At 40.1% G+C, this 11263-nt stretch overlaps 1 protein-coding gene across 5 annotated transcripts in view; it reads right to left on the reverse strand.

The window, feature by feature from the left end:
• The window catches only part of LOC126418612 (PAX-interacting protein 1-like), a 176809-nt gene extending 166222 nt beyond the window's left edge, over window positions 1–10587 (reverse strand). For all 5 annotated transcript variants that reach the window (XM_050085450.1, XM_050085447.1, XM_050085451.1 and 2 more), the window contains exons 1-5: window positions 10380–10587; window positions 10107–10291; window positions 9092–9269; window positions 5926–6097; window positions 4136–4440 (exon numbers count right to left, since the gene is read on the reverse strand). In XM_050085450.1, the coding sequence (XP_049941407.1) occupies window positions 4136–4440; window positions 5926–6097; window positions 9092–9269; window positions 10107–10291; window positions 10380–10517 (978 nt within the window). In that variant the 5' untranslated portion in view covers window positions 10518–10587. The remainder of the gene's footprint in view (window positions 1–4135; window positions 4441–5925; window positions 6098–9091; window positions 9270–10106; window positions 10292–10379) is intronic.
• Between the last annotated feature and the right edge of the window lie 676 nt (window positions 10588–11263).

Raw genomic sequence — 11263 nt, forward strand, 5'->3', positions numbered from 1 at the left:
CCACTGCATTATGTCTATTATTTTAGAGATATTGTGGCTTAGCTGAGTGGTAACATGTTTGCCTACCGTGCAGTGGGCCTGGGTTCGATTCCCAGATGGGTAGGAGATTTTCTCCACTCGTGGACAAGGTGTTGTGTTGTCCTCATCATCATTTCATGATCACTGAGATGCAAGTCACCCAATGCGCCATCACCTGAACGAAGGCTTGCAACCCCGCAGATAACCTTCCTAATTTCCAGCCATCAATGCCAGTCATTTCATTTTACAACTATTGACATTTTTCTTTCTAGAAATATAAGAGTACACACAGTACTAACCTCCAGCGACTGCCACAATTTACTTATTTTTATCGTCCATACTTTCTAATATATGATCTTCTTTCAAAGTGCCAAAATGTAATAGAATAAATAAAATGTCTATAAAATGCAGCACTGTACAATGTACTTGTAGTTAAATGGTCGCAATCCCTGAAATCCATTGCCCCTGCCCTCTGGTCTGCCGAGGATCCTGGGATAAACCTTGAGAATCCGCTGCATCATGCCACACACAAAAAGATGTCGCCTGCGGGCAGGTTGGTGAGTCTAGATCTGACGGGCAGGCCTACACATTAGTGGAAAACGATGGACTTCATATCAGTAGGCCTGATCCGTTACAGATGCGGCCTGCGATTTTGGGCCATCGTGAAAGCCCACTCGTGCGGCCAGCTACTCATGAGTCACAGACACATTTTGATGAAATGAGACCATGGTGATCAATCCATGCAACTGATAACTGCATATAGGACAGACCAGGGCTGTCTAATACATAGGATGTAAACAATAACCGCCGGCCGAAGAGGCCGTGCGGTTAAAGGCGCTGCAGTCTGGAACCGCAAGACCGCTACGGTCGCAGGTTCGAATCCTGCCTCGGGCATGGATGTTTGTGATGTCCTTAGGTTAGTTAGGTTTAACTAGTTCTAAGTTCTAGGGGACTAATGACCTCAGCAGTTGAGTCCCATAGTGCTCAGAGCCATTTGAACCATTTTTTAAACAATAACCATTCAAAACGTACCACAGTGGTGTAAAGGAAATGGAGATGAACAGTTTGATACAGGACATTTGTGCTCTGTCAAGCTGGGAAAATACCTCAAATTGTCCTGTGAAAGCCACCTAAAGCTACAGCGCATGTTGATCACACGAAATTTTCAATATTCTATAGCTCTCTTCATACAAACTATTAGTCTTAGAGAAGACATGAATAAGACTGTAGTTTAATCTTGTACAGTAATACATTTTCAGTAGAGGCTGTAGTTTTGCAGTTATTCAAGAAAATTATACGAAAGTGACTTTCAAACATACCTCCTTCCTCACACTCAGTACCCATCAGTCAAGATTTTTAGTATGTTGTCCGTGGCACTCCCAACTACCATTTTACCTACCAAAATTTGTGTCTACTCTCATTATTTGCTGTATTTGACCTTTTTTTGGTCTTTTTCACTGGGCTATTATGCCACCATCTTACTCATAGACTCACAAATTGTAAAACTGAGGTTTGCATAACGTTTACCCCACAATTCCATGAATTTTTACAGCATAAAATTAATAATTAGATTTTTATGTTTGTCTGGGCTTGTTACTATGAAACTATTATGCACGTAAAGGTTGAGTTTAGACTGAATTGCACGTGCAACTAGTTTTTGCATAACACTTATTTTCTTTCGCTTCCAGCACAGGAAAGTTTGAACTGATAATGTTAACACAATGGCCGACTAAACTGGTGGCCGGCCAGTCAATAAAGACCAAAAAAAGGTCGAATATGGGAAATAACTCATATAGTCGCACATTTTTGTACAGTGGTAGGATAAAGTGCCACAAACAGTATACTCCACTAAAAATCCTGACCATTGTATGCCAATCTCGTCAAACATTGTGAAATTTCTTGTTTCTAAATCTAAGCAAAACAGTATATCATTTTTATTCAATTAACTAGTTTCAATGTCATTTTTTAAATTCCTAATTCTTTGTCATGGCATTTTCTTCGTTTCACTGAATTTTTTATTTGCTCTTACTTTTCTCTCTATCATTCTTTTTTTGCCCGGAATCTGTCTCTACTATAATCTGGAACAAAGTGCCAACATTTGGTAATGTGGCAGCTCTTGTAGCCAGTGAGAGGATAGTTTCAGGCAACCGGTGACAGCAAGATATTACAGTTTGTTTTAGCGCTGAAACTAAACTTTTTCTGTCTTGAATTTGCTTGTAGAGGTTAGCTTCAACAGCTGTGAACAAATCAATCATGATTTTAGCTCTGCACAGACTGTTGACCACCGCTGTCTCAGATATATAACATGTAAGGAGGTTGTGGTTGGTTTAGGACAAGAGTTTAAATTCAGAGCTACAAAACAAGTCTCCTGCCACAGTTCAGTCAATGGTCACTTAAATCAGCTGTCAATAGAGCTTCTCACATTTCCAATATACATTGTGGCAGCCACTTGCAACACTGCTCCACGTTACACATTATCAGCATTTGTGAAGTGACCTGCCACATTTGCATGTTACCTATTACTGAGTGGTAGCCAGCAGCCAATGTGGCAACACTGTAGAGGCAAGTGATAGAGATCAACTATCAAGTGATTTTAAGCAGGCTATAGCAGATCAGCTGTGTGATCAATGTAACAGGCAGAACTTAATGTGAAAGTTATGGTTAAAAGTATTCTAAGTGAGAGACTTGTATTTTGTCTATATCAACTGATATGTTAATGATCAGACAATTGTAAATACAGGACTGTACTAAGTTAAGTAATTCCTCTTATCTATGCTCTAATGAAGTGAACTAATATTTTATGTGTTGTAGTATCCGCTTGGTCTCCTCCTGGAGCAAACTTAAAAACCCATGATTGTACGACCAAGCGTATTTTTGTCCGGTAGAACAGTAACGACCACTCCATCTTATAACTTAAGATAAATCACTTTTTTTTACCTAAGGCAGCAGAGAGCAAAATTCACAAAGGCCATCTGTTGGTCCCCTTAGACATATACTTTAGTGGTGCACACCATGTGACAGGTAAACATGCGCTTACAGTGTCTGTGACTGTACTATTGCATACCGTAATTGGCAATGGTTCACATGATAAATGATGGGAAATGAAAATGACAAATCATGAGCTGGATATGGGTAACCAATCACACTGCCCGTAAGTAATTTCCTTTGCTTTGTAAATTAACTTTGCTGGCATTCTCTTTACACCGAAATATTAGGTCCTACCCTAACCACCAACAAGGAAATCATGAAATATTCTGAAAAATCAGCTAAATATTAGTGAAAAAACAACATTATAAGCTCAGGCGATTCTCATTGGCTACTGTGTACTATCACCCAATTGGTTGGAACCTACAATAAGGAATTGCTAACAAAATGGTTCAAATGGCTCTGAGCACTATGGGACTTTAACATCTGAGGTCATCAGTCCCCTAGAACTTAGAACTACTTAAACCTAACTAACCTAAGAACATCACACACATCCATGCCCGAGGCAGGATTCGAACCTGCGACCGTAGCAGTCGCACAGCTCCGGACTGAAGCGCCTAGATCCGCTCGGCCACCGCTGCCGGCGAATTGCTAACAGAAGCATGAAAGTGAAGATCCGCAGACACTGTAAGCGCTCTTTTAGCCCGCATGGCACATGCTATGAGCTACATGCTGCACTGTTTAGCCACAGTAAGCTGACCCTTCTTGCTGGTGCTGCCAGTAATGGAGAAAATCGGCACTAATAGAAAGACATTCATTTGTATATAAGTGCTGTCAATATTTCTGTGTGTGTCATTTCTACTTTCATATGAGCACGAAATATGGGTAACGGTGCCAGCATTGCAGGAGTAGTAAGCACTGCCTTTCCCCTCACTCCTGCTCTCAACACTCCTAATGCAGGGGCAAGGCATGTCTCGTGCTGCCGTTCCCAAAAACCACCTTATGAAGAGTCAACTTATTGTGGCCAAACAGTGATGTCACTTCTACAAAGGTGTCATAATAAATTTGAGCCAACAGTTTATGCACGAGGTGACAAAAAGTTACCTTTAATCATCGTAGTTGACATTTAATCCACAAGTGTTAACTATTGTAGGTCTAATCATGTTTTCTATGTAAGAGTATGACACCATACCTGTTGCTGTGGTGGCTGATTCCAAGGCATACGCTGCTTCAGTTGTTCAAGAAGAGAAGCTTTGTTAACTGTTGCTCCAGCTGCCTGCTGGATGCCAATAGAGGCCGTAGGCAATGACAGAATAGTGCCATCCTGTTGCTGCAATAGTTGTTGTTGATGTTGCTGTTGTTGTTGCTGCTGTTGTGGAGGTGGTAGTGGCGGTGGTTGTTGTTGCTGCTGCTGCTGCTGTTGTGGCTGTTGCTGTTGCTCTTGCTTGAAGTTAGTCACATCTGAGAAACCTAATATTTCAGCTGTAGACAAATCCCCTGCAAGAAGGCAAATATTTTTCAGGAGAAAGTATACAATTTGCAGCAGAGCAATAGAATGCTATTCAACTGATCGACAAACATTTTGTATTTACAAATGTAAAGAGCCCTGGACAACGCTAAAGAGGAAAGCAATGATGCAGAACAGTAGGAGTACACAAATCACAGAAAGGAATTGCTGCAACCTTACCAACAAAACAGATCATTAAGCTTTGACAGCCACATTTATTATATCATGCAAACGTGCAAAAACAGTACCAAATGTCAAAAAATCAAATCTCATTATATTTATGAGAACATGATATACAAAATGTGTCTGGAAAGCAATGCATTTTTTAAAACCAACAGATTTACTGTAGATATCATTAGAAACATTTAATAATCTTTGAAGTAATTATCTTGGGCACCTACACACTGTGACAGTGGCTCTGCCATGGGCAGTACGCATCCTGGAAGGCTTCCTTTCTGTGCAGCCTTGATCGTCGGGAAGCAAAAGAAGTTGGTCAAAGCCATGTCAAGACTATAGGAAGGTTTCAGTGGGTTTACCAAGTTGTGCTTCTCCAGCTACTCACAGATACACAGAGCAGTGGGTCTTAGAGCAGTGTCTTGGAGGAACTCCCAGGTAGTGGCGATCCCATTTCTCACTTGGACAACTCTCTTTTGTAGTTTTTATCAATGTAGTAGACAGCGTGCACAAAGTTTTGTGGACAACGCATTCAACACTGTGCTCATTCTCACTTTTTTTGGTTTTTGGGAACACTATAGTGGGCCACTCACAGCTTTAACCTCTTGTTTCTGGGTAGTACTTGAAACATGCTTCATCCCCAATAACAACACTGTCCAAGAAAGAAGGTTCAATTTCCATGCATTCAAGAAGTTCAGCCATATCCGTCACCCAGTGATTCTTCTGACTGTCCGTCAAAAGCTTGGAAACCAGCTTGGCAAACAGCTTCCTCACGTGCAATTTATCAGTCACCTGTTCATGTACAGTTGTATTGGGAATGTTGAGAGTTTCTGCAATCATCCAAACACTCAACCAATGGTTAGAAGTTAACAGGTAGTCCCAAATTGCCATCGACAGTTCCGGTTGATGGCCTTCCAGCACAGGTTTCATCAACCACCTCTTCCTGGCCTCCCATAAATGCTTTCAATCACAGCAAAACTTGGGAATACTTCAAGTACTGTCTCCGTAAGATTGCACAATCAATTGGCGGGTCTCTACAAGAGATTTGTTATTGCATAACATTGCTCGAATAATAATTCCATAGCATTTCATGTCACATGCACTAAACAGGGAGTGGGGAGGCAACAATCCTGACACCTCAACTGCTCAGACTAGCGAAGGTATTGCTTTGAAGTCAAGTCTCCCCACTTAACCCAACCGGTCGGAACACAATGCAGCCACTTTAAGTGCCAGCACCAAAAAAACTGCACTGCTTTCTGGACATACTTCATATATAAAATTTGCTTATGTAAAACACAAACCTGCTAACTCAAAATCTGATGTCTGTTGTGTAGGAGATTGAGGCTTGGGGAACGTTAAAAGTCGTGGATCATACTGCTTCTCATCACACAAAGAACGCGTTGAAATGCAGCGTAGTATCCAGTCAGGAGTCACTATCTGAACACCTTTTCGTAGTGCACACTCATATTTGTCCTGCAAACAAATTACACTTCTTGAACAAAACTGCAAACAACTCCACCACAGATCCAATTAACTGTTCACGATTACTATGAGACAATGGTACTTTATAAACGTATTATAATGAAATGGGTAACTACAATTGCACAATGCTTTACTGATATGAGTTTTTGATTGGTGAATAAATATCTTTTGGTGTTCTAAGAAATTTGCTACCTTCCTGTGTCGCAAGGATTAGTGCCACACCAGAACAGTTGTTTATAAAACATATATGACAAATAAATGCCTCAGAGGGAGAGGCTTCCTCCAGGAACTCACATCATGAACTGCTGCAGGTTCCATTACAGCTCTCCCCAATTTGTATAACATTTATTGCTAATGTTGGTAGGTGACTAAAATCTTTCAACATGAGTGTTCCAGCATGACACTAACTCCTCAGATACTCATTAAAAGAAATCAATTTTTTGTCTTGCCTGAAGGCGATTAGTCAATAACCATTTCCAATAAAGCATCAAGCAAATGCTGTATCAATAATGCTTACTCTGTTATATTAATACAATACTGTAAAGTACTGGATGGAATACAAATAATGGAAGGAGTAAAAGAAACCAACTACTGTGTAGCATTTGCCAGCTTACAGGCACACAAACAAGATCGGATTTGTCACAAAGCTTTAGGACATGAGCTAACAAAATGTCCTTCTGTGGAGCTAACAAACAACATTAAACACCTGTACTAGTACTTTGTACCAGCGTTGCAAACAATCTTGGGTTACATGTTGTGGTGTTGGAGTGAATGAGACAAATAAGGAGATAGGGAGGGGAAGTGAGGGATGGAGGAAAGGGAGAAGGGTTACAACTAGGACATAGAAGTGGCACTTGAATGGGATAGGAATATGCCACCTGTGAGTCTGCATTGGTGCAGGTACGGGCAGTGCAGCACATGATGAAGTGGAGGAGTGGGTTGCGTGTAGATTAATGGTGCGAAGTGGGAAGCATGATGCCAAGGGTGGAGACTGAAAACAGGAGAATTGTTGGTTGGTTGATTTGGGGAGGGGACCAAACAGCTCAGCCATCGGATTAGGGAACTATTGGGAAAGAAGTCAGCTGTGGCCTTTCAAAGGAACCATCCCGGCATTTGCGTGAAGCAATTTAGGGAAATCACAGAAAACCTAAATCAGGATGGTCAGACACGGCTTTGAACCATCATCCTCCCACATGCGAGTCCAGTGCGCTAACCACTGTCCCACCTCACTGGGTCAGAACAATTGTGCAAATCAGGGAGCTGTTATGATAATTCCCACCTGCACGATGAGAAGCAGGTAATCAAGGAAGTGGGTTCAGACAGCATGGATTTTGAAGCAGCCACTGAAGAATATTATGTAGTACTCAACAGCATATTCTGTCTCTCTGAGGTCAACTTTGCTCTTGGCTACAGTTTGATAATGTGTTACTCATTCGAGTGAACAGCTGGTTGGGGGTCATGCCCACATAAAAGGCAGTGGACACATTACAGCAGAATTGGAATATGACATGACAGTTTCCTCAGGTGGTTCTGGTAGCCCAGCATATATCTGATGAGACTAGCACAGGACAGGTCTCTTACTTGGGTCACCGTAATGATATCTACATCTCCACCTGCTCTCTACTAACCACTATGAAGTGATAGCAGAGGGAACTTTGTATTCTACAACGTTCTGAAGTTTCTTCCTATTCCATTCATTCTTGAGACAAGGGAAGTAAGACTTAAATGCCTCTACAAATGAGGTAACTATCCAAACAAGTATTTGGGATCCTTATCGAGTGATACCTGTGTGGTATCCGATATGTGTTTTCAGAACTGTGTAAATATGTAAATAGATTTTTGTAGGATATTTTGTGTACATGTTTAAACACCTGACAGTTCAGGTTTTCAAGCATTTCTTCGACTCTGTCTCATGAGTCAAATAACCTGTGCTGTCCTGTTTTGTATACGCTTCATATCCCTTGTTAGATCTATTCTGCACGTATTCCACACTTGAGCATTATTATAGGGTGGGTTGCACGAGTGTTGTGTATGCAATCTTTATTATAAGCTGACAGCATTTGTCCAGTGCCCTATCAACGAACAGGGATCTATTACTTCCTTTATTCACAACTGACCGTCCATGTTATAATGCCAAAACCTGTAACAAACACATCAAATGAATGTATACGGTCGATGTGGCTAGGAGTTAATAGTTGGTCGGACGTATATGGCGGGAGGGTTTTATGGAGCCACTGCAGAGGTGGAGTTCAACATCCAGGCAGGTGGAATGCTGAACAGTACAGGACAAAGTGAAGCAGATTGGTTTCAGGGCACTCAATGGCATGGTTATTAGCACCCCATTGGAAAATAAAGTAAATACTAAATGAGAATAACATCTTTCCTCATACGCAACAGACATTAAATCATTTCTGAAAATTATAATGGCAAGGTATTTGCAAGCTAGTTGGTCAGTATGTGACAGTGTCTTATCCCAAAATTTAGGATCAGGTAACAGACTGATCCGTAACATAACCTTAGGTCCAAGTTAGTCACAAGGTAACAAACTGGTTGTAAGCTGGTAAAGCCAATGAAAGTGTAAAAAAAGAATTAGAAGTTAGAAAAAAAGGAAAGCAAGACTGTGGTCGTGCCACGCTAATTTGAATCTTAGCCTGAGGTTGAGGTAAGTTGGCAACTCATAATTTGGTTGTGAGTTTAATAATTAAAAAGTAACAGTTTAGATATACTTAGGAATGTTACTGTAAAAGGCAATATATCTTCAACCAAATTCAATCTAAAAGTAGTTAACCATATCAAACAGAATCATCCTGACGAATGTGCTAAATGGTCAAAACAGATTAGTACAATGCAGTAGGCCTACAACTGAAGGAAAAATTTGTTAGCTTATATTCATGAAATTATAGTCTTCAATTATACAAACTATCAGCACATAAACCACAACACAATCAACATCCTTCATAAAACACTGAGTTGTTATCCACTTACACCAGCTGGTTTTGATATAATCAAGTGAGTGCAGCTTCTATCAAGCTGAAGCTGACATTTACCACCATTGAATGTTACCATTGCCCAAAGGGCTTTGGCATCTTCGTAGCTGAGCTGAGAGAGGCATGCTGTGACTCTAACAAAAAGCTGTGTTCCTTCTGGTGGGAATCCTGATGTACTAAACACATGATTAAAGAAATTATCAAACAAATTCACACACATTTCATTATTTCAATTTTTAAGCAAGTGCAATGAAATATAGCCACATCTCCCACCCAAGACAGACAAAATCCAGAGATTTCATCACATCTTCAACAAATCCAAGAATTTGTCAGTATTTATGATCATCAACAGTAAAAGTGAAATTAATGGTTCACCAAACACACTTTATTTGGATGACAAGAAAAAAGTGAATTTCTGCCTGTGCAAAAGTGAGGCTCCCAGAACAGATTGTCACATCACTGAACGTCCACTACTCTCCTGTAATTCCAAATCGCCACATCCCTTTATGATAGATGAAGCACAGATCTGTTTTACATAATACATTTACAATTAACCATTAATGGTCAACTTGCACATCCTCCATCACCTGATGCCTTAACACATCTCATTACGCAGGGCTCCATCACAGCAGAACCATAGGAGTGGTAGTAAATTAACTTCACACTTGATGCAAAAAAAAGTACTCGGCATAGGGCCTACATTACTTCTGCTTTCATTACTGACAGCATCGAAATTCACGTAAGTTACAATAAACATGTTACACTAAGAAGTGCTTCACTCCGGCCTATGATCCAAGTGATACCATAGGTCCAGAAGTTTCAAGTAATGGTAGTTTTAATATAAGCAGACGAATATCAACAAATTGCGTATACAAGGACCACAAACACATGGGAGAACAAAGTCCAATATCAAAGGGTTTCCAACTAACGCTCCAACAATTTTTAAACCATTCTGTCTTGTGACTGCTCCAAAGGTTTCACAAAGGATCATCATAACTTCATGCAAAGGATACGGTAAAAGTTTCCTGCACTGCGCTGATAGTAAAACCCAATTCTGATTTACAGCTGGGACTTCATATAATTCCTTTGCATCACTGATATCACTTTCAGACGCATCTTCACCTATAATGCAATGGGTAACAAAATCATAAAAATAATTCATACGCTCCCCGCCGCCGTCCAACAGCAAACGCAAAACCTGCAACAAAATATATATTTACAGGGCAAGAATACAATCAGCTGTTCCACATTAGCATTTCTTAAGCATCGAGTGAGCAAAAACTTACATTATCTTGAGCTTTGCCGCTGATATAAAATTTAACATCTTTAAAAAGTGAAGTATCAGTGAGAATTATATCCTCATTTTCTCCGAGACGCCCGTAAACTTTTACATTGCTGTCAGTATTTTCATTTTCGCTTCCCATGGCTCAACACATATCTAAACAACATAACAATAATGGCGCTACTTATTATCTTTGATGGTGCGGGCAACATCACTTTTGGCGGGCGTAAGTATACACAAACAAAATTGAAATCGATAAATATTCCCTTCGATTATCATTGCAGAGACATTCGTCAGGTATATCGATAGTCGGCAGGATGTGTAACCGATTAAAACGATATTTATCCCGATTCGGGATTTAGTAGATTGCTAAGTTGAAAACCTTAACAAATTTATCACAATACAAAAAACATTACTTTCACACACAGTAATTTATTTAAAAGGTTATAAGATTGTTTGCGAAAGTAATATCAGAATAAATTTTATCCATTACGGTATACACTCGTTCAGAGCAAGCTCCTAATTGAAAATTAAGTAAGATCTTATAAAGAATGAAAAAAATCTTGCAGGTTGCAGTAACGGCGATGTCTCTGAGAAATAACCTCCAAGTAGAGACGATACGTTTCTTTAAATTTACTGTTGCTTTGTTTCGATCCGCAACTGAACTTACGATAAAGATAGAACTAAACAGCTGCTAGCCCCTGGAGCCACAAAAAAAGTTTTTAACTTATTCAAACAGCCATGGGGGAAGCCTTCAACATACGTTGATGACACTTTACGTACTGATTATTCTCTTTTCTCGAAAGTTAATTTCGCAGATCTGTAAAAGGGCTGCAGTTGCAAAATTAACCACAAAAATATCTGAAAATGGACGATCACGTTTCAGTC

The sequence above is a fragment of the Schistocerca serialis genome, chromosome 9 (genome assembly GCF_023864345.2).
Source record: "Schistocerca serialis cubense isolate TAMUIC-IGC-003099 chromosome 9, iqSchSeri2.2, whole genome shotgun sequence".
In the NCBI taxonomy this organism is placed as follows: Eukaryota; Metazoa; Arthropoda; class Insecta; order Orthoptera; family Acrididae; genus Schistocerca; species Schistocerca serialis.